Raw genomic sequence first — 24,168 nt, 5'->3', positions numbered from 1 at the left:
CCAGGCTTAATATTTCACTCCATCTGACTGAAATCTGGTGAGCACGTAGCATGTTAGGATTCATATTTACCCTATAGGTCTGGGTCACAATCTAAAATAAACAGAGATGGGCATTCCATCCCTGGGACAGAACGGTCTGTCTGTCTCGGACAGAGCAAGAGAAGTTTTTTTTTCTTTTCAGGACGCATTAAGCAGGGACGGATTTCATCCGTCCCTTTAATCGTCCCTAACCGGGTTAGGTGTGTGGTGTTGGGAGGCAAAGTAACAAGGCCAGAGTGTAGCCAAACACTGTATTTTCTTAACAGGCTATTTCATCCCAACAGTATTTTTATAGCAACACTGCCAGTTAGTGTACAGTCAGAGAACATAACAAAGTGCCGAATGACACCTATTTAACTCATGATGTTGAACCATGTTAGTGATATGTCAGTCAATCCGCCATTTTGTATGTGGCTTTAATATTACATATGAATTCCACAAACAATATCATAACTTTGAACCAGGATAACATCATATAATCAAAACCAATAATTCCATATTAATGGAGTGAATTTTTTCTTGATCATACATCTTCATGGAGGAAGCATATTCACAATTTGCTTCACTTTGCCACATCCAAAACGGCTGCGGCGTCGACGTACTCAAGAAAGTATATTTGTATATGTAATGTTAATGTTGTCTATGATAATGCTTGAGGTTGTGGCAAAAGGCGCCATTCAAGATGGAATCAGCAGTGCTACGCTAAAGTATGGAGCAAAGTAAGTGCTGTCTCGTCTGTTGGGCAGAGGTGGTGGGCACGAGGACGGTCGGCAACGGAGAACTATTATTGAATATTGACGAAGGACTGACCGGCAAAATAGGGTAAAGTGCCCATCTCTGAAAACACATATCGGAAAAATAAAAGTACGTAAGGAGTTTTTCAGGATATTCTCAATGGTGTTGAAGTCAAGGGATGATGTTGGCCACACAATTATTTTTTTCTCCTTTTCTATTCATAGCAGTTTAACTGGTTTAATGACTGCTCTCTTGGTTCAATTTCCTGACAGAAACTTCCCTTTGTAAAGTAGTACAGTGATTTTCTTGAAATGACCATGGGCTATCATACCTTTGGCAAGACAGCGGACTATTCTGTGCTTTTCATTGGCAAAAAGATACTTCTATTTCACCACTATGCTCAATAAAAAAACCGATTTCCTTCATCCTGTATAATGAATGAATGAATGAATGCCATTCGATTCAGTTTGAAGGAGGACATCTAGAGGTAATTTTAGGTATAGCAATGGATCAGAACTCGTCCATTTTAGTGATATGTGAAAGCAAGATGAAAAGAAAAATCTTGTCTGATTAACTTTAAAAAAGTTGAACAAATAGTAGATGTGGCAAAAGTAGTCACATCCTGTATTTAGTAGAATTACACATAGATGTGTAAAAAAACCTGGGTAAAAGCACAGTATAAGTACTGATTAAAATCCTTTAGTGAATTAAGAAAAGACTCAGTACAAATGTAGGTAGAAATGTAAAAATATTTTTTCCTGCAAATGCCTGTTTTGAAATTGGCATAATGACAAATAAAAAAACTAAATAAATAAGTTCTCGGCACACAAATATGTTTCGGTGATACAGTATAGTGAAGAAGAAAAAAAAATCCTGGACACACAGCTTTGCTGCAACACATAAGACAATACTGTAGTACACAACAGCAGCAAAATCCGACACACAGCTTTGCTGCAACACATAAGACAATACTACACAACAGCAGCAAAATCATCGCAAATAAGGCTTATAGTTCCGAAATGTCTTGCTTCTCCTAAGCTTCCCATCATCGGAAGTACAGATATGTGATTTCAAATGAAGGGAGTAAAAGTAACACATTGTCAGAAAAATAAATACTTAAATCCTCACAAATCTGACCAAAACATTTTAAATATTCAGTGGCTAGCCATTAGCTTGCCATTCGTTTTGCAGCGGGCCCTTTAAGAACCTCCTGGGGGTGTGTGTTGAAAAAAAAATAAAAAAATGTGTTGGTCACGGCCCTGATTGGTAGCGTTCCATTTCGCGTTGTCCGAAATTTGTACTATTCCTTGGCGTTAAGAAACAAATAACACCACCTGTAAGCTTGCAGTTTACATTTAAATTTCCGTACAACGACTGTTAAGGAGTTTGACTAAAAATGATGACAGCAGAATGCCAAATATGACTCATGAAAATGCAATACATTTTGGAATGGGACGTGTCCAAAATGAAACCAGCCGCTCTTCTAATAGCGACATCACAACACTGGAAAAGTGGCAAAACGGGCGAAGATTCGTGTAACTAAACGCCGGAAAGAGTCTGCCAGTCGCGGAAAAGCGAGGAAGTAATTCACGCCGTCCGTCTTCCCCCCTTGGGCTTGGTAAGTGACCTGCGACCATTGCAGGCTCCCACGGGTAACATGGTTGCTCAAGCTGGGCGGCAATGAGCGGCGTGCAGTTATCCGCGAGCTGAGAGCTGCTTGAAAACCAAATTCGCTGTTCCAATCATCTTGTTTGTGTTTGTTTTTGTTCGAGAGACGACAAGCAAGATGGGGCATCCCCCTCTGGAGTTTAGCGATTGCTACTCGGACAGTCCTGACTTTAGGGAGACGCTCAAGTGCTACGAGCTGGAGCTGGAGAGAACTAGCAAATTCCTTAAAGAGTTGATAAAAGATGGCAACAATGTAATTAATGCAATTAAAGGTAAGTATCTTATCCTCTTGTTTGAATTGAGCACTTTTCGCGCAAGATTGCACGATGCGTTGCTATGGTGCTAGAGACACATTAGGGAGGTGCTAGTGCTCCCCAATTACAACAACAAAGCACATTCTGGCAGAGGTGGGAGTAAATGTATGACCTGCACATTTAACTACTGTTACTGTAGCAAAACAAACAAGCAAGTCAAGTCACCACAAAATTTCAAGCAAGTCATGACTTGGGTTTAGCAAGTACGTAGTCAAGTTGAGTCACACAGTCTTACTCGATGGTGGTCAGGGCATGCAAAACCTTTTTTGCTGACCCATTTGAACGAACTAAATTGTAGTATATGTTTCATGAAATTGTTTACACTTTTTGTAGAAGTTTATTGATTTCATTTCGTACTATTTCTCTAGGCTGTGTGTTATTTATTAATATATTTTTGTATGATCAGATTTCATTCTCTCTGTGCTGCCTTGTCAACATAATCTGGTCAGGTGCTTCACAATCAGTAGTGCTGGATTATATATTATTTGAAAATCATCTTCACTGGGCCAGAGCGCTGACCCCCGATGACATCACCATTATAACACTCTTGATTGGTCATAGCAAAATGTGTTGCAGCCAAGTTGAGTAGCAGAACACGTCTGTCGCGATATGCACACATTAATTTAATTCAGTCATTAATCAATATATTTGTTTGGTGCTTCTGATGTATTTTAAAGGGCCGGACCTATATTGATTTTTTTTTTTTTTGGGCCAAGAAAAGTGCCCGATTAATCAGCCAGTTAATATAGATCTCTTTTATATCGCATAAAATACCCCCCTCCAACTCCCATACATTTCAAGGTTATGGTATAGATTTATGTGCAATAAATAATGAGATCAGGGTACAGTTCATGGCTACATTTGGGTCAATGTGGCACCCCCCTGAAGCTACACACATTGGTTTTGTTTTCCATGCCAAGATCCCATTTTGTAGCACCCGCAAACAAATAGTGGGATTGTTGTTGGTGTTGGCACACTTCTGGGCATAAAATGAATGTCTTTTTTGTTGAATGCACCAATGTTAATGTTTATTTTAGTGCTGACAACTGTCGTTGAGCTGCAACTGCACGTGCATCTATGCACACGATGTATGTTCTTGACTAAAGAAGAATTAAAGAAAAAAGAAGTGAAGCATACACACACACACACACACACACACACACACACAGATCTCAGTAGATTAAAAGGATGATTTCAAATATGCTACTGGATCCCGATTCCAAAAAGTCTTGTAGTATTGATTTACCAGACCCAGGTTTGTTTAGATAATGAAAGCCAGATGTAGTGGGGTTAACACTGACCACATACTAGCTCCTGCTGACTTTCCTATCTGGGCAAAAATAAAAAGGCAACCTAGAGCCAAATAGGAACCTTTTTTTCCCATAGGATCCCAATGGAATGTGTCGAAAAATGTGATGCAGTGATTGAACAACTGTATTATTCTTCTGCATAATGAGAATTTGTGGGGTTTTAGGTTTGAAGATCATTTCCTTTTAGGTTTTATTGTTTTTACGTGACGAGCAGGATGAAATGCTCTGTCTGAGATTCCACACCCCTGACTGATCCAAAACTTTGTCTTGCGCTAAAGATTTGAATGCAATGTAGTCAAACACCATCTGTCACTCAACTGCTCCAACAAGTTTTGTAAATGATGCTGGCCTCAAAGTTGAAATACAATGTTTTGCATTGTTGTCATTCATGCTTAGCAGTGGAAAGATTTTTTTTCCTGCTTTTTATTTTTATTTTTTTTTTATAAAGGTGCAGCAAATTGGTGTAAAGGGTGAATTGCTGTTTGGCTACATATCACCTGTGATTGGGTGGTAACCAGTTCAGTGTACTCAACTGTCACTCAAAGTCAACCGGAATTGTCTCCAGCTCACCCATGATCCAAATAAGAACACACGCTATAAAAACTGAATGGATGGATGAATGTCAAAGGCTTTGTGTATCTTTCAATAGGTTATTCTCTGGCTGTGCAGAAGCTCTCGCAGACTCTAAATGTGTTCCAGTTCGACTTCATTGGTGACTCCCTGACCGATGATGAGATCAACATCGGTACGTTAGTCAATATCATCGTCGGTTGCCTATCAACTGACCCATTGAACTTATTATTTATTGTATTAAATAGGGATGGTCGAGTATCGATACCAATTATCAGTATCGGGCTGATACTGGCCTTATTTTTAAGTCTTGGTACTTGTGAAGGCTGCTGATACCACCGACCAATGCTTTAGGCAAAGACAATCTGATATTGAATAAGTTCTTCTTGGCAATAGTTGGCACTCTACTGCGGCAGTCTGAGACGTTGGCGGATCATCATCTGCTTAAGAAAGAAAGGTGTAGTTCACAATATTTTGTCATAATGATAAATTAAATATACGTCAAAAGTACGAGAGGTATCAGTACCCCTTGTCGTGAGTGCTCAAATAGTGAATACTCAGACTGGTGTCGGTCTGAAAAAATTGGTATTGGACATCTCGAATAAATAAAGAGATGTTATTTGCTATTTTTGATTCACACTCTCAAGAGCGACCGAGCAAACGTGTTTATTACTCTTGCTGTAGAACTGCAATGCATCATACTGATAGCTGTGTCTAATATTTGGACTTTCATGGAGCAAACAAACCACCAAATGAATATTACATCCTTTTGATTGTGTATTTCCCAAGCGTTCTTTGACCTTTCATCCGCAGCTCAGTCATTCCAGGAGTTTGCGGGACTCTTGCAGGAAGCGGAGCACGACAGGATGATGCTGGTGGGTTATCAATTTCCTCCATGTGCACGCCGCATTCTATCGGACCTTCATTAGATATTTGGACAGACACATTAATATGCATTTTAATCGTTTTCATTGCAAGTTGTTTACATGTTCTCCGGGTGTGATAAACTAGTTGGCACCTGAATGTTTTCCTTTGCTCTTGTCATGCTATGGTATTTTTATGGTGGATTACAACTAGAAGCAAATGTTGTTCGACTGGCTTGTCTGCCGACTAAATGACAGTAATTTTAAATCTGGTGTCATGTGCTAACCCCGTGCTGAAAACAATGCGTCAGTTATAGGGGCAAACGACAACAACAACACAGGTTTTTGGAAATTATATTGCCAAAATTTGACTGAAAGACACATTTTAGGATTGAAAAGTAATGCCATGTTTTCGCTTTCCAGGTTCAGAATGCATCAGATCTGCTCATCAAGCCTCTGGAGAAGTTCAGAAAGGAGCAAATAGGTTTAACAAAAGTGAGTGTTGTCTTGTCTTCTGCTGTGTCACTTTGGGCTTGATGTCAAATGCTTACACAGCATGCATCCAATCCTTTGTGGTGCCAAACAGGATGCCATGAGCTACTTCCCCATTACTTATTGTGAGGATACGTGTGGCAACATGAAGAACAGTACTCACATATTTCCCCATTTAACGTTGATTGTGAAAAGAGTAAAGCATTGGTTCGTGGGTATCAAATCCATCGAATAAGCATTCTTTTCAAATTCAACCAGACTTTTGTTTGGGAGCTATTACACCCCTTATGTACTCAAAATGTCAATGAAATGGGACATGCTTGGTAATTTACTTTGATTATATCATTGTCACATCACCTTTGATTACTATTGATGATTTTTTTCCCCCATCACTGATTCCCTCTGTACACTTTTGTAAGGTGTAATGAGGCATTTGTCGCAATTTAAAGGCATTTATGTATGTTTGATCCTCTCAGCAGATAGTGTTATGATTAATCACATTTGGTGATAGAAATCGTTCTTGGATGCAAATAGTTTTGCCAGCACAGGCTTAGAAGCCCTTTCATTGTGGATAAAAGAAATGCTATTACCGGTAAGTACGGTATTGGAAATTATGAGCTCGAGTATTTTTGTAGCTGGAAAAAAACTCTTTTGGACACATTCTCTGGAAAAATGTAACTTTTTTTTATGCAATTGACCAACATAAGCCACTGAATCATGTTGTTTTCTGTAGGAAAAGAGGAAAAAATTTGAGAAGGAGGGTGAAAGATACTACTCCCAGCTGGACAAGCACCTGAATCTTTCTGCTAAGAAGAAGGAGAGTCAACTTCAAGAGGTTAGTGACATTTGTTGGAGTGAAAGCGACACCGCTCGGCCCTTTTTTGTGGCTTCATTTGTCTTTTCCCGCCACACAGGCTGATGAGATCTTGTGTAAAGAGCGAGTCACCTTCTACGAGTCCTCTGTGGAGTATGTGTATCAGATCCATCAGGTCCAAGATAGGAAGAAGTTTGACGTGGTGGAGCCTGTGAGTCGTCTCTCACACACACACACACACACACACACACACACACACACACACACACACGCTTTGTAAATAAAGTATTGACAGACATCTTAATCCATTATCAAAAGTTACTTCCTCTGTATTTTAATTGATCTTTTTACAAAGACATTTTGGCCAACTGCTTCTTACTTTTTGCGAACAGTTTTGGGGAAAGTCCTTTTCTGTTCCAACATGACTGTTTATCAGTGCACAAAGAAAAGCAGCATGGACCATGGATTTGGTATGGAAGGCCTTAAGAGTCCTGGTTCCAAAGCCATGAAACACTTTTGAGATGAACTAGAATGGAAATTAAGAGGGGAAATCTAGAACAAGAGTGCAAGCTATTGTAGCTGCAAAAGGGAGACTGCCCCCCCCCCCCAACTCCCTGGTTGTTCTGAAGGCCAAGCATCACGAGACTTTATAGTGTGTTAACTACAAACAAATTACAAAAATCATTTAGTGGCAAATTTTACATTCCGGTTTTGTTGTGCAGGTACTGGCATTTCTCCACAGCGTTTTGACCCTCAACAACCTAACGGTGGAGATGACGCAGGACTTCATGCCCTACAAGCAAGAGCTGCAGCTCAGCCTGCAGAATGCAAGTGGACTTCCTTGGCAACAGTTGTCTGTTGATGTGACTGCACCAGCTACAAACAGATCAGATTGGCGTTGTCATCTGTAACCTGACATTACTGAAATATGCCGATGGGTGACAAGTAACAACAATAAATGACAACTCAGGGTGTACCCAGCCTTCCGCCCAAAGTCAGCTAGCATAGTTTCCATCTTCCACATAATCCTAACCAGGATAAGCAGTATGGAAAATGCATGTTTACTTAGCTGCCTGGAGTCTATTTCACTCTGGACACTGTTTCTTTATTTTTTTCCCCCACATGTTCATTGTAAACACTTAGTGATGTCAGGGGGATATGGCTAACTTGAAAATACATCTGATAAGGACACTAAATCCCAAATGAAGACTTTAAATGTCAATCCACCCTTAATAAGAATCCCATCAAGCTCCGTGTGGTTGTGCCCGCAGACGAGGAACCACTATGAGAGCACTCGTGAGGAGATGGAGGACCTCATGAAGCGAATGAAACACTCATCGCAGATCTGCAAAAGGCCCAGTTGGCTGCCCATGGCTGGGTATCTGTATTGTCAGGAGAAGTGTAAGTGGAGCAGGTGTTTACACAGGAGTGAGATACTTGGTCAAGCTTGTTTAAATTACCCCTCGTACAAATTTGGACAAGGTGTGCTCTGTTTTGTTTCCATCCCAACAGGGGCCCTCGGTGTAACGTGGGTCAAATACTACTGCAAATATCACACAAAGGGAAGACTGCTGGTCATGGTTCCTTGTGAACAGAAACCTACCACTAAGCAGGTGTCGCTTTACAGCATCCTTACTGTACATTTTAAACCAAAAAGAGCTCTAATGTTTGACCATATTGCAATTATGATTCCCTTCAGGGACCCACGCAGCTGACCCTGAAATCTTGTGTGCGCCGGAAGACAGATTCCATCGACAAGCGTTTTTGTTTTGACGTGGAAGTTAACGAGAGGTTTGTGAAGCAAATGTGTTGGGCGTGTAAGACGGGGCGCCCGGACGAGCCTCGCGGGGTAAACAGGCGACTGTTGAGGGGACCAGGTGGTTTTCCAAGGACAGGGAGTGAGAGTGAAATGGGCCATAGCCCAAACATTCCCGAAGCGTCAGAAACTGATGGCATAAAAATGGCGCTCGCAAAGGAAGAGGAAAGAGACAAGCTCATATTTATCTCATCAAGTTCGTTCATGACAGAATGCATTATAAACACATGGCTCTGCTATAATGACTTGGAGTTGGCTGAGACACTTGCTTGTTGCGGGGGTGTTTTTCAATGTTTAAATGACTGCTCAATGATGCATGCACGTGTCCTGTAATGTTGAGCAACTCCTTCGAGCCATGTTAACAACGTAATGAGATCTCAACTTGCATGAGAGACTGAAGGTGGCAGTACTGTCTTTGCAAAGAAACTCACCCTGGCGGCTCACTATTAAAAGCAGCTTCCAGTAACTTTTCATTCAATATCGGGCCAGATAAATGACAGAATGACGTTTTATTTAATGGGAATATATTTCTGTTATATTGTGTAATAAATAAAAATGTATTTATACATATGTTACTGTTGAACATATATTTAGAAGTTATGTGTCAACAGTTGGTTGATTAGTGATGCTTGAGTTAATTTACTGACATGGCTGCTAGCTTCAGTTTCAAGTGTTATGTTGCTTCTGTAGTAGAAAAGAAGTTGTAACCCAGAAAAACATTTGTGATTTGCATCATTGCTTTGTGCTCTTTTTTTTTCCATTATTGTAATAGTGATTTAATCAAAGTTGCATTAACATCATATTTGAAGCATTGAGATGATCCAGGTCCAGCTTTCAAAGGCTTAACTAGAGCTTAAATGCTAAACTTAATCATAGTCAAGTAATGCTTTTTCTAGCTGAATCTTTTAATTGCAACCTTTTCCTTTTTAATGGCATTTGTAACTGTTTCCATAGAAACACGCCCGTCACGTTCCAGGCTCTCTCGGAGGGAGACAGGAAATTGTGGATGGAGGCCATGGACGGAAAAGAACCTGTGAGTTGATTTTTGTCTCATCTTAGGTTATTCCTCCAATAAATATTTGCTGGAACTGGACTACTGAGTAAATAAAATAGGTGGTAAAGCAGGCAGACAAGTGACTCCCCCGTCGCCAATGTCTTCTTCCAGTCTGTGTGGAAGCTCTTATTTATCTACACTCTAAATAAGTGATATCTTGACTTATTTATTGAACTACACAATCAGCCAAACAGAAATGCAACAACACTTACAAGGAGCTGCTTTGGTCCACAACACACACCCAGACACTCAAATGCAAATGAATCAACTCGGCTATTGATGCCACTTAATAGGCCACACCCCTTAGGGGCACAGATCCAATGTACAAATTCTACAGTACATACAGGAATTACCCTTTTCAAATGATCAAACCAGTTTAGTGCTTTACATTCCCTTTCAGTGTTTAGTTATGAATTTACACAATACAGTGCTATTTTTCTTCATTAACAACACCTTGCCAAAAAAACATATGGGTGGGGGGAGGGGCTGGCTGTAATGGATTAAAGAGATTTCAGTTCATTTCATTGGGTAAAATTAAATTATAAAAAAAAAATATTCTTAAAATGATTCAAGTTGTCAACGCGTCGATTACTTGTTTATGAAATTACACCAACTTGTATGTGTCGCTTCAATGAACTATGTGGGCTAAAAAAGGATAAAGTGGACCGGAAAGAAGAAATGCTTTTGTGTTCGTTTCTTGGCTAATCATGGCTTCTGAAACCATTAGAGGACAGATCAAGTTAGTTCAGCAAGGTGGTCATTGGCAAAATTAGCACTATGAAACAGCACTATGAGTCTGTGGGACACTTTCAAATTTAAGTGTGTTTCAGAATGACACCTGGTTCCTGTCAAAAGTCCTAACTCATAGACCAAGTCACACAATGGGAATTTTTATGTCTCTTAAGTGGTAACAAATAGAGCATTTGATTCCTGCATTTGTTGTCCCATAAAGAAATATTCGCAGTGGTTTGTAGTGTGATGGATGCCCCTGAGCTGTAGACAAGTAAACAGTTTTTGTCACGATATGGGGCAGGAGAAGAAAAAGAGAAGTTTTTGGGTGCCCTTTCCCTTTGCAACTTCCTCAATTATTCAGTCAGTCGTGAGTTTTATAGCCAAAGGCTTTTTCCACCCACTTAGCAGATATTAATCTTGGACGGATGTGTGTGCTCTTCCAATAAGTCTTTAAAATAATCCAATTACCCCAGGTGTGATTTTGCAATTTTTGAATTGTATCATTATGAGAAGAAAGTAGTGTTTACGAGAATTAGAAGGAAGAAAAAATAAATGTGATCAAACCTATAGATAGCATTTATAAATTACAACTTTTTTTTGTCCCACAAAATGTGTGTACTTTTCGAAATAACCAGCCACACTGCCAGGGAAGTTGCAACAGTCCGGTGTCCATTGTAAATAAGTTAAACAAGTTGAGCTGGTTGCGTAGATGCTCGTAGAATTGCTTTGGTGGAGAGTTAATTGGCATGTAAAAAATACTTTTCGGTTTCTTACATACAGTATTCCTTTTGATGATTTTTCATTCCATCTGATATTCAGTTGTGCTTCAGTTTTACATTGTCTGAGTGCATCTAGAGTGCTGGCCTTTATTTATTTGCAATGGTAAAATAATTAAGTATAATTTATAATCATGAATGTTAGCAATATAACCTTTATTATAATTAAAATAAAACCAATAAAAGTAATCTACTTTATTGTTGAACAAAAAAAAACTGAAACAAATTTGAAATGCCCATTATTGTTCTTTTCTTACAAATAATATTTATACACTAGAAATCTTGAACAGAAAAAAAATGTTTTTTATTGGTTCAGTGTTATACTTCATTAATTTCTGGCATCTCAGAGAAGCCTGCTCAGATTTCTCTATAAAAAGGGGAATTCCGTTTGAAATTGCTCTATTCTTTTTCACAGGTCTAAAATGGCGAGAACAAGAGTGTGCATGAAAGCACTTCATGTGGTGGGATGGTCTCTGAGACAAATAGCGTGATGGTCTAATACATTTGTGAAGCAGTCTTTAGCATATGTTCAATTGTGTTGCTGCCAGTCATGGCCATGTTGCTCTTTCAGTCAGAGATTTTTCATTTCCGCGTGAATTTGTTTAAAGTAAAAGATATCAAGTAGCACATTCTTTTTCAACATATGTTGACAATGTATAAACAAGTTTTACAATCAAACCCTCCCTGGTGAGAGTTGAAAATACCATTTCATAGTTGTGTCCCAGTGTTGTATTTAGTCTGTCATTTTTCCCATTTCAGATATATCACTCCCCGATACACAAGCAAGCGGAAAGTAAGTGGGCTATTATTACGCTGAGTGGGCAGTGGTGAAGAATGCTTTGAGTTGACCTTTCTTTCTCCAAACAGTGGAGCTCAATGAAACTGGATTCAAGTTTGTGCGAAAGTGCATCAACTATGTGGAAGAAAAAGGTGTGTGGTATCACATATGAATCTCTTTGTTTGGATTTACTCTACAAGGCTTAAGTGACTCATTTCTTTTTCCTCCCATGCGGCCTCTCAAATACAGGGTAGTGTCATGGCAGTATCAGAAACCAGAATGGTTAGAATCAGCTATTCTTATGTGGGGAAAAACTGATGTTAATTGGATTCTACGTTATATACTCCGGCTTTCTCTCACATTCCGAAACCATGCATGTTAGCGTTAAATGAAGACACTACATTATCCGTGGGTATGAAGGCTCAATTGTCAAAGAATATGGCCCTGCGATTGATAACCAATCTGGTAAGTGCCACGCCTCTAACCCAAAGTCTATCAATATAGGCTCCAGCACACCTTAATGAGGACAAGCAGTACGGATAATGGCTTCATGGACAGCATCAAATTAGTTTATAGATGTCAGACATCATCAAAATCAATCAGATTTTGCCATGAAGATGCTCTTCCTGTCAGTTTTTTTCCTCATGCGATGCTAATTGTATTTGTATCATCCTTAGTAAGCAATCAGCACTGAATGATCACCGCAGAGCTACTACTGCCGATCACAGCCAGGGGGCATACATGTGCCGTCGGTATCTTAGAACTGCTATGATAGTGTCAGTCAGTTGTTTCCTTCTGAGCTGAGCTGAGCAGGGACTCAAAGCCCTGAACATGACTCAGAACTGTGAGGCAGATGTGCTAACCACTAAGTCAGCGGGCTGCTGTTAATGTGTTCACTTAAGTAAATAATTTATCTGCATTTCAAGGCAGATCAATAAGTCACATGTTTTCAGATTAATAATTTTATAGGAATTTAGCATGTCCCTTTGTTTGAGTCCAGACAAAGTAGTTAAATGCCACATTCCTAAATGAGGAAGACCATCTGTCTGTCTATCTTTGTGGAGAAGCATGTGGTACATTTCCATTTCTCTTTTTGTCAGACCAAACTCACGCTCTTTCCCACCCCCATTTTGCAGGAGTCACACAAGAGGGTGTGTATCGAACAGTTGGCAGCAACATCCAAGTGCAGAAACTTCTCAATGCCTTCTTTGGTAAGAATATGAGCCGGTGAACCTGATTTGCCGCTCATTCACACTTCTGCTCGATGCACCTCGCATGTCCGACTACAAAACACAAACGGTTCCGCAGCTTCTGTCATGAGTAGAATGTTAGCCACGGACTCGCATTGCACAGGCGACGCTGCCTTGACAAATTGCGCTTTGTGAAGTTAACAGAGAAGCAGATGTGATGCATGTGTGGCAGTCCGATTTCATGAACTGTTTTTATTTTATTTTTCGCCAAGCATCTGGCAAACAATGAACTGTTTAGTGCCTAAGTTGTTGGTATTCTCTCAGGGGGAAAAAAAAACAACCAAAAAAAAACTCACGAAGATATAATCCATATTGAGCTTTGATTAATCAGATTCACGAATGTATTCTTAACACAAATACCTGAAACCAAAATGTGTAAAAAGGCAGCTGCTAATAATCGGATGGGAAGATGAAACATTAATACGGTTTCACGATCAGAACGGCATTGTGAGTGAAACCATAAATACAATGAGGCCGGCGACAAAAATGAGTTTCATTTCGCCTTCAGTTAACCTAAGCATCAATGTTATTGGAATGTGTGAGGAAGCTAGAGTTTAATACTTGTGTACAAATTTGGGTTAGGTTGCCACTGTTCTTACCCAAGGACCCCTTTTACAGTGTTTAATTCCAATCTTCAAACTTGATACAACTCTGATTTGGAGCTCATTGATTCATACAGGTGTACCTACTGTTGACTTTTTTTTTTTTTTTTTTTTTTTAAATTTCCAATGGATGTACTGTTTCAGTGCGTGGCTTAGCTTTCTCATTGCATGCCCGCATGTGTGTCATTTGGGTTCTCATGACACAAAATCTACTGTTGATTGTAAGCGTAATTTCCATGTGTGGGGTTTAAAATCAAAAACTAACTTAAAATGTGATTTCAACATTATTACTTCAATATCGTCCCAAAATTGAAGTTTGATTGATTAAAAAAAATGTGAAAATAAAAGGTAAAATGTGTTGATATTATAATGTCTCCACAACAATGGCAATGGTGACTATAAAGCATTTTGCTTCTGTGGTGTGTGTCCATTCTGTTATCCAGTGAGACCTTATAATAATAATAATAATAATAATAGATTACATTTGCAAGCGCCTTTCATAGCACTCAAGGACACTGTACAACCAAGAGCAAATAATAAAACTACAGATAAAATTTAAAATAAAAGTAAAAAAGTAAAAGTAAAAAAAGTAAAAAATAAAAATAAAAAGATTTAAGGTGGATAGGCAAGTCTGAATAGGTGGGTTTTGAGCTGGGTGATAAATATGGAAAGAGAGTCAATATTACGAATGTCAGGTGGTAGTGCGTTCCAGAGTTTGGGGGCAGAGCGACTGAAGGCTCTGCACCCCATTGTGCTGAGACGGGCAGAGGGCAGAGAAAGGTGGAGGGAGGATGAGTACATTTGACACGTTACATATTTCTATCATTAACAATAATGAATGCTTGGAACCAAATTTGGGATGGTGGAGGATGAACTTATCGGCTGCAATAAACAGACCAAATCTACAAGTGATAATCACAGTTGTTCACACTTACACTTTTCTTACTTTGACAAAATATCTTTCCTTGACACTAGATGGTGTTAGACCTAGCATGTATCTAGTGTAGCACATCATTAATATCTGTAACACCTCATCTGCTGCTTTGTGCTCCTTTGCAGCTCCTGGAAACTCCGGGGATGTGGACCTGCATTGTGGCGACTGGGACATTAAAACTATCACCAGTGCAATGAAGTTCTATTTAAGGTGCATACGTGTATGAAAAGCGATAATTTCGTTGATCCTTTTTGTATTTTCACCGAACGTTCACATGTGCACTTCTGGGTCAAGATGCATGTGCTTCTCTGACTATTTTCCTCTGTGGTAGTAAACCACTGAGTGAGTGCTGCTCTCTTTGCCATGCGGTTACTGTCAACCTATCTTGCTCTGATCCTTTTACGAGTGCTTTTATTCATTCGCAGAAGTCTGTCTGAACCTCTGATGACCTACGATCTGCACCGAGACCTCGTTCTAGCTGCAAGTAAGGCACATCAACTTAAGACCCTTACTTAAAAACCCCCTGAATTGGGTTCAGGATCTGAACTACCCTTACACAACATGAACAGAAGTCTTAAGAAGAATTAAGCTTGACCCCTTTGTTCTCCTCATGAAACTCAATCATGACATTTTGCTTCCACCTTGTGGTAACACTTTAGAGAAGGCTATTTTCTCTCCCCCAGTTCACAAAGCAAGCTCCATAAAGGTAGAATTGGAGGTATTTGGCATGGAATACCTTGACTTTTTGAGCATTTTCAAAGACTGAAAGCTGTTATAGCTGCAAAGTGGGGGAAACATGTTGTTTGTTTATGTCAATTTTAAAGGAGAAATCTTGTGTTCTTTTTGAAATTGAAAACATTCCCCAGGTGTTTCAGTAATATGTCTTGTAACATGCATTGGTCAAAATACCTCAAGGATCAAGGATTAGGCCTCACTTTTCACACTATTTCTTGTCACATGGGCAGCTGTGTGCCTCGCTTGGCCAAGTCTGACTTTTGTGACCATCACGAAACACGAATACGCCACTCCACCACTGAGTCAACAACTTTTCCCGCTGAGCAATCAAGTTTGAGTCACTTATCACAAGCTAACAGTAGTCTGTGCATCCAGCAAGCTTCAATGTAGCTCTGCTCATCTTTTAGCTTTCATCTGATAGCCGGGGCATTGCACCTATGGGTGGAGCTAGACTCGCCTGGCAGTGAAGTTGAAAGCGTCTCTGGATCTTTGCCCACACTCGCTGGTCAGGGAGTTATTATGTAAATGAGCCAACTCATGACATCACAGTTCATCAGACACCTTTTTTAAAGTAGATATTTAAGAAAAAAAATCGATTTAGTTGTGTAATTTCGCACTTGATGGTTGGGGTGGCACTCTAGAGTGTGGCGGTCAGAGATCTACCGATTCTACTTTAAAAAGAATTTTTGGGATTCACGGCCATTACTCCAATATCCAGCCACGTGTCTTCCCCAGAACTGTTTCCAAGCCCAAATAAATGGAAGTGAAGGGCAACCGTCATCGAATGTGAGTGACTCATCGTGCCGACCACTGATGGGAGAATACAGTACAGTATGCACCATACGGTGTGTGTCTTGTCAATGAAAATGTAAGAGAATCCGTTTGTATCCAGTGTCTTATCCACACTTGGGTTGGAATGCGTTGGCTGGAAGTTCAGCTGCAGGACAGCTGATTAGTTTGAGGGGGGAAAAGGAAATCTGAGTAACGTTAGTCAACATCATAAAACCGATTTTAATAGCAGAAGTCTTTCATTCTAGCCAGATGTCCCACTGGGAGAGCCTCAAGACGAAGGATGGTTTTAGTTTCCTTCAAAAGACTCTTCCTCAGATGAACTCAACCCTGCTTTATTGGTTGTAATGTTATTTCTTTTGAGTTTTATAGCCACCCCACAGTTTTACACAATTCGTTTCAGTAGCAGCTCTATTGAATGCACCATTTGACTTTTTCAAACTTGTTCAGTTTGGTATAGCAAGTCTGTTAAGTGTGTTTTGATTCCAAGTATCCATATCCTTTGTTATATTAGAATCGGACAGTCTGGACTTCCGACTGAGCGAGATTCACTTGCTTATCTACAAATTACCTGAAAGAAATCGGGAGATGCTTGAGATGCTTCTCAAACACTTGGTTGTGTAAGTGCCGGCACATTTTGTCCTCCTGCATACTAATATCAGAATTGTCACAGTGAATTTTACACTCAAAAAGTGTGATCCATATCACCAGTGTGTGCAGTCACAGCAAAGACAACCTCATGACAGCTTCAAACATGGCCGTCATCTACGGACCCACATTGATGAGAGCAAAGGAAGAGACGGTGGCCGCCATGTTGGACATCAAATTCCAAAACATTGTTGTGGAGATTCTGATCGAGGAATACAAAAAGGTACGCGTTTCTCGAGCGTAAACCATCATTTTGCCTTGGGGAAGCGCATTTTTAATTGGAGAAATACTGTCTTATATTTTATTATAAAAATGCATCTGTACTAGGGCTGGGCAAAAAATTGTTACCGTATCCATATGAACATTCATGATATTAAAATCAAAAATTAAGATGATATCCGTCATGTGGACTTTCCTCGCTTGCACTGCATGTGCCACTCTGGCCAACCAACCACATACCTCCTTTCAAGTTTGGTGTTGATGAACAGCAAAAGCTAGCCAATTACAATTCATCTGACGGAGGAAACGAGAGAAACACCCGCGCAGAGAAACACAAACGCACACACGCGTTTCCATGTCCTACTGTAAGTGAGCGAGACAGGAGTGCGCCGTCAAGCAATAGAAATACAGTATAGTATATGGTACACATATATTGCGTTTTACAACAGTCTACCATAGTTATAATTTTATATGTAGTAGTGGCTTCTTCTATCAATTAAGTTGCCTCTGATAGTACAGAGGAGTGTCGAATTTCTGGTATCATCATCACTGTTGCTCCTTCACATGCTCTACAATGTGGAGCGGAGATAAATTTACTGACTGGAAGTTTTGCCGTGATCACAGATTTTCAGTCATAAGCCGGAGGACAGCAACGCCCCGCCCATCCCTCCTCCACGCATCACCCCGAGAAAGCGGCAGCCCATCACCATCTCCAAGCGGCCGCCTCGTCTTTATCCACCTCTGAGTCACGAGCACTTCCTCCAGCCGCAGCACATTGAGAGTAATTATCACCCTGCTTTCATCGTCAGCGTTATCATCTTCATCCTCATCATTATCATTATCCCGTCATGCCATTACTTTGCAATGTTTGGACACATTTCTGGAAGAGCTGCACCAAACACACTTGTGGGTGTCATTTTGTTTCGGGACAGAAAATGTGTATTTAGTCTGTCCATTAAATACAGCTATTACTTGTAAAACTCGCCATCTTATTTGATCCTTCATTGTATTCTATTTCTCATTTTACTCACAGATTTATTCAAAATCGTGTAATTTTCCATCCATTTAAACCTCTTCTTAAGTGGGTGGGACTGCAACAACTCTGGTGGAGGTACTTGGCGCACCTGCAAATTGTCCTCCCTCTGCATTTTGAAAGTTGATACAGCTTAGCTCTGCGAAACCACCACCACTGTAGTTTTGATGAATGTTAATTTTCATACACAGCTAATTCCTTTGTGACTTGTTTTTAGTTGTAGAATCAAGATGAGATTGGATAAAACAATTCTGATTTCTTTAAAAAAAAGCAAAGTGAACAAAAGCATGGATGTTGTTTAATATTATTCATTTCCTTGACCCACCCCTTTGAAAAATTGACAAAAAGACACCCTTCCCAAAAAAGAATACCAAAAAAAGTCCCATTCAAAATGTTAATGAAAAAGCTCCACTCCTTATTCTGATTGCAAAAAAAAAAAAAAAAAAAAAAAAAAAACAAAAAAAAACCTTCCACTCAAGAATCGCAAACTCCACACAGGGAGGCCGGAGCTGGAATTGAACTCACAATTTAATTAAAAAAAAAAAAAAATCAATAAAAAGCTTTCCCTCAAGGATTGCAAGACTACCTCTATATTTTTGCTAAACCCTGTCAGGCGTCCACAAAGTCTTGTGGTTCTAGTCAAGATTCGACTCAAATTTATTTCCCCAATCATATTTAAGTTCCCTATTAAGAGCCAACCTTAAATTTTGTACATTCCTGGTTTATTCCCGTTCATTCCCATAAATTCCCATGGAAATTTTTCAACTTCCTGTAATTTTGCAACCCCCGAGTAGTCATTTGAAGCCGAACATCCCGTAAAGAGTTTATGAGCATTGTTACAGTCATGTCACCGCTGTGTAACAGATGGCCAGAGCAGCGACTCTGCGATGGAAGGCGACGTCTCGGCGAGCCCCGTTCCCTTGCAGAGGACCAAATCTTCAAACTGCACTCCACTTGTTCCCCGAGAACCTCTTCGCAGGCAAGCACCGCTCTGCAGAGCAGCTACCAGTAAGGCCGACTTTGATATCAGTAAAGTAGAAAGGCCAGAGTCTTCTTCACTGCCAAATGGAGAGCCTGGAGTCCCCGTGAGTCGAGTAACTTCAGCCCAGGGCAGAAGACCTCTTCCTAAAGGTTCGCTCGCCAATACGGAATATTCCGCAAACACTCAAAGCTCAACGTCACGCAAGTATTCAAATGATAAGAATTGTATATGCTGCTTTGCAGGCGAATATGATGGTCTGAGCAGAACTGGCAGAACACCTCCAATTTCCAGACCCCCGATTAGGCCTCCTGAGCCCCCCTCCAGGCAACCCTCTCTGAAGCTACAGAGTGCAGCCAGCAACGATGGATCCGCTGCATCCTAGTAAGATGCCCCTCACCTTATTGCCTTCTTTTAGGGCTGGGCCAGATGGCAGATAAAATGTATTTATCAGGTTTTTTTTCTTTTTCTAAATTTCAGTGTCAAAATGCATCCCTGCTGAGATGCACTGCTTACACTAACCACATGCCTGTGCACAGGCATTGTTGCCAACGCTGTATTTTGGGACTATTCCGCCCCCCCTTTAATGTTTTTTTTTTTAATAATTTTTTTAAGACGATAACACATTTAAATCACGCCAAGAAACCAACAACTTGAGCAGAATCTTTTTCATATTGTTTTCCGTATGACATGAAAGAAGCCCAGTGGAAGGCAATCACAGAGTAAATCACGATGCACTTTGCCAAAGACATGGTGCCCATTCATGTTGATTATTTATCGTCATGTTGTAAACGTTTGACCTGAGGTATGTGTTTCCAAGCCGCAAATATTTTGCCGACGTTGCCTTGCCTCTCATGCACGACTCGAGAGCGTGAGAGAGCGAGCAAGGGACATCAGGACCAGCCAAGCCATTTAGTTTGACGGCTCATTTTATGACGTGAATTTATTTAGGATTTCGTTTTGACAAAAGGGATATTTTTCCAAGAGGAAATTGATGCCGCGGGGGCGGTGACCGCTTCAAAGCGTTTTTTTGGTATCGAAGAAAAAAAAAAAGTCCCAAATGGCAAAGCAAACAGTTGTTATTCTTCTTCTCATATAAACGGATGGGGGGAAAAAAAAATTAAAATCTGAAACCAGATTTGAGGGGCATAATCTGTGATTTTATTTTGATTGCCTTTATGTCCATCCCTACATTCAAGATTTGGTGTGTGTGTGTGTGTGTGTGTGTGTGTGTGTGTGTGTGTGTGTGTAATATTAGAATTGTGTTATTCAAGGTATCATCATGGGCGCTTAAAAAAAATTTCAAATTCATTACATTGTATTGAAATTTGAGCACACTTTGTTATTGAAAACTGATAGTAACGTTTATAGTACAGAAAGACAGATAACTAATTTGAACACAGTGGAAATTCACGGTTCCATTAGTTTCCACAATGGAAAAAAAATCCCAACGACTCCAGGCAAAGCAGCGGTGGCTCACTACTAATCATGATTATAGGTTATGAAAAATATTAAACCTATACGAGTCTTTTTCTTTTTTTTTTTTTTTTTTTTTTTGAAATACAAAAATAAAAAAAGACAGAATAAAAGTCGTAATTCTAGTGCAGTCTGAAAGTCTGGAATATGGCGCATGGTGAAAATGATGTCTGGTGGGATACATGATGTTCGTCTACGATTGCACATTTCGACTTTTATGTTGCCTCGCAAAATAAGTCAACTCAAGGCTCTTTTCATGAGGACAGAGAGAACTCCTTTAGAGCAAGCTATGTGTGTGGCGGCCATCTGCTTTGACCGATGGGGTTGACAGTTTACCGTCATTGGAGAACAATGCGCACAACTGTCCAAGAGTAATAATTAGGGGAGCGAATCGCCAACAATGATGAGAGTGATAATTGATTTAGTAGGAGAAAAATAGCTGCTATTCAAACTGGAGAGCGTGTTAAAAACAGCCATCCAATTTCTATACTGCGTACTGTATCCACATGAGGTCCTAAAATGTTGCATTAAAATGCAGTATTGACAGGACACGAGAGGAGAAGAGACATTCACGGTATATCAAAAAGTGCATAACGTCACAAACTTCACATACGTGACCTGGCGCACTCTTCGTGACGTGGAAGTTTGAACCACACGGCAAAAGCCTCCCGTCGACATGAGTGCTGATTGCATTGTCGTTCATCGCTCAAAAAGAGGAGCGATGAAGTCGTCCGCACAGCAGCGCTGCACAGCTGGACTGTGACGAGTGAAGGAGCCCAGATGGAAACAGTGAACCATTACCTTTGACCGTTTCGACTCTGTTACTCTCACGGGTGGCTGCTTAATTGACTGCTTTGTCCTTTAAACGTGTGGACCACTTTAGTCCTCCTGTAAAGATGCAACTACAATCACAGAATCAAATGAGTTAGTCAACCGATTATTAAACTGCTCTGTACTTTCAAATCCTACGACAAATAGATTTGGACTCGTTTCTACATTTTATCCAAATGTCACCTTTCCCTTGTGACCTATAAATCACTTGTAATCATGAAACATCTTCAAAATAAATAATAAACCAGAATCCATCTATTTGAGTGCAGTTGCCGCCGATAGCCAAGACAAAACAATAGTTGAAAAGTTGATTCATGGTTTTAATTCAGTTTTGTGGAAATAATGGGAGAGGCCATTCTCTAAAGTAGAGGACTATATGTATACAATACATATTTATTATTTGCCATTAATACATTGCTGTATGTTCCTCCCACAGCGTTGCTTCAAAGGCTAAATTTTTCGAGAATGCCTCAAGACACGGTAGCAGGTACGTAAAAATCCCCGCTATGTTCCCTTCCTGGTCTGTTTCGATACTCCCAAGTAGATGAAACCATCGACGAGTAACAAAAATAAATTCATTGCAGTTGCAGACCGCACAACACAACCAGTAGTGCAGTGTGCGGGGTTCTGCAACTAGTTTTTCACAAGTCGCCGACTTCTACTAGTTCACTGCAATTCCAGTCCAATTGCAAGTGAATAGCGTTGCAACTGTGCAGACATTACTGCCAATCAAAAGGCCAGGCCAGGTAATATCAGATGACTTTTCACAAAAACAATTGCGTTTGCAGGTACAAAGGAACAAACATCCAGATCCGCAACGCCAGGTTAAATCTGCACTGGGTATTTTAATTTCAAATGTAAAATGAAAAGAGTGATACTGTTCATCTTATAGTGTCAGCAGACATTCTGACTTTCTGCTCGTCTCATTTCAACGGGGACAATGGATTCTTTGTGTACTTGGGAGTGCAGGCCACAGGTGGTAGTGGTCTGCAGTGTCTTAAAGTCTCTCCTCTTATATAGTTTACCGGCTTCCCAGTCATCAGCAGCGGCAACGCAGGAGAAAAAAGAGGTAAGACTTGTAGCGGAATCTTTTAATTTTTGCCAAACGTAGTCCGTACCGCCGGCGCTGTTGCTTTTGAAATAGTCTTGTGAAATATGTAACAGTCTTAAAAAGTCTTGTGTTCCTCTCCTGTCAGACTTGAAGATGAGCGGAGCATTTTGGAAGCTGGAGGTGATGATGCCATCAACGGGCCGACCTGTCGTTGGCCATTGGGAAGAGTGGGACGGCAACTGCTTGAGTAATTCCTGTGCCTTGTTTGAATTGTTTTAAGGCAACATGGCCGCAAAGTGACATTTGAATGTGCGTTCAAGGCCATCGTCCTGTTTCTGAACATCGTTCCAATGTTTCGGCGTTTACGTCTCTCTCGCCTGTGAGTTGTTCTACAGTGTTACATTGTTGGAATTTACAGTACCGGTACTCCTAATTGGCTCTTAAAACATTTGGGCACTTTTTCTAGTCTATCCATCCGTAACCTTTGTCTCATCCGTCTGTGATAAATCCAAAACTTATTTCGTTTGAATTTGTTCGTTTGTTTAGAAAATTGTAATATGAACTTAATTTCAAACCGAATATCCAACAAGACTGACCAAATTGTAAAAGCAAACGGGAAATCTTAATTTTCCATTTCAATTCCAGTGACCTATCCACTTCCACTGATTGCACATCGTACATCGGCCATAATTAGTGTTAATACATTTCCGACGTGAAAGGTATTTTCTGCCTCTGTAGGTCAACTTTTGCTTAAAAAAAAAAGATTTTGCTTGCACTTCCAAAAGCCTTTGGAGCAAATGTTGATACACAGTGTGATATTGAACTCCATTGTTTCATATTTATCTGCCACGTTTTATTCTTTACCTACAACCTGGAAATTGCAGTTGTTCTTTTGTTTTTATGAAGAAAATAAATATGAAAAAAAAGTATTGTTTAAGGGGGAAAATGCCTGTTACCCCTGTGTTGTATGATGAGATTAGAATATTTAGTGTTTCCTCAGTGTTTTTTTTGGTCTGTCAACAGTAGTAGACGTTAACAGTAGAATGCCTTCCTGGTGCATGCAGCATATGGTTTGATTCAAAACAATTGTCAACGCTAAGATTAGCACTTTTTTTTTTTTTTTTTTTAAACTAGACCGCTTTCGATAAATAGATTGTCCCAACAGTAGTATAACAGCCAGCATTGTTTGTGACAGTAAACAGCTTGACTCTTAACACGTTTGTTCTTCGCACGTTTTCCATACACGTAGGAACTGTTGTTCACAAGGTGACCTGATGGGTACAAATGGATACAAAACAAGCCATTTGATTGAGAGAAAAAAATATTTTACGATGTGTAAATAAAGAGGGGGGTGCTTTCTTTTTCTCACTGCACTTTTGTTTTTTTTCCTGGAGCTGTAGCACATCGCTCACTGGGGATAGAAATGACGGCATTACTCTTAACAAGGGATGCAAGGAGGGGAACTTGTATCTTGGAACGACACCTTTTGTTTTTGTGTAAACAGAAACGTTAAGTCTGACACAGACATGTGCATGCATGTTAAGTGTTCTGTTTAGGCATAAGGGAGTATGTCACAACCAAAACAAGCTTTGACCACAACACTATCCTACAAGCGGTTTTGGATAAGATCTGGGACAGGTCAGGTATGTATGCTTTTATT

The 24,168-nt window shown here is 40.0% G+C and overlaps 1 protein-coding gene across 3 annotated transcripts; it reads left to right on the top strand.

Moving 5' to 3' along the window:
• Window positions 1-737: 737 nt before the first annotated feature.
• On the top strand, window positions 738-23,876 carry ophn1 (oligophrenin 1). Of its 3 annotated transcripts, none has more exons than XM_019864302.1 (25): window positions 738-758; window positions 2,547-2,714; window positions 4,716-4,811; window positions 5,450-5,511; window positions 5,923-5,994; window positions 6,725-6,826; window positions 6,906-7,016; window positions 7,528-7,632; window positions 8,077-8,206; window positions 8,318-8,418; window positions 8,505-8,596; window positions 9,576-9,654; window positions 11,943-11,976; window positions 12,051-12,113; window positions 13,098-13,172; window positions 14,873-14,957; window positions 15,173-15,231; window positions 16,786-16,891; window positions 16,983-17,142; window positions 17,763-17,919; window positions 19,036-19,302; window positions 19,396-19,534; window positions 21,894-21,944; window positions 22,478-22,526; window positions 22,654-23,876. In XM_019864302.1, the coding sequence occupies exons 1-25, from the start codon at window positions 749-751 to the stop codon at window positions 22,657-22,659; spliced, it is 2,379 nt and encodes a 792-aa protein (XP_019719861.1). In that variant the 5' UTR covers window positions 738-748; the 3' UTR covers window positions 22,660-23,876. The 3 variants fall into 3 exon arrangements, with proteins under 3 accessions (XP_019719861.1, XP_019719864.1, XP_019719862.1); XM_019864305.1 differs by lacking the exon at window positions 738-758 and adding an exon at window positions 817-861; XM_019864303.1 differs by lacking the exon at window positions 738-758 and adding an exon at window positions 2,049-2,392 and having other exon boundaries at window positions 2,549-2,714.
• Window positions 23,877-24,168: the final 292 nt, after the last annotated feature.

The sequence above is a fragment of the Hippocampus comes genome, unplaced genomic scaffold, assembly GCF_001891065.2.
Source record: "Hippocampus comes isolate QL1 unplaced genomic scaffold, H_comes_QL1_v1.1 scaffold57, whole genome shotgun sequence".
NCBI lineage: Eukaryota > Metazoa > Chordata > Actinopteri > Syngnathiformes > Syngnathidae > Hippocampus > Hippocampus comes.
Note: the sequence above shows the minus strand (reverse complement) of the source record. Positions and strands in the feature narration are given on the sequence as shown.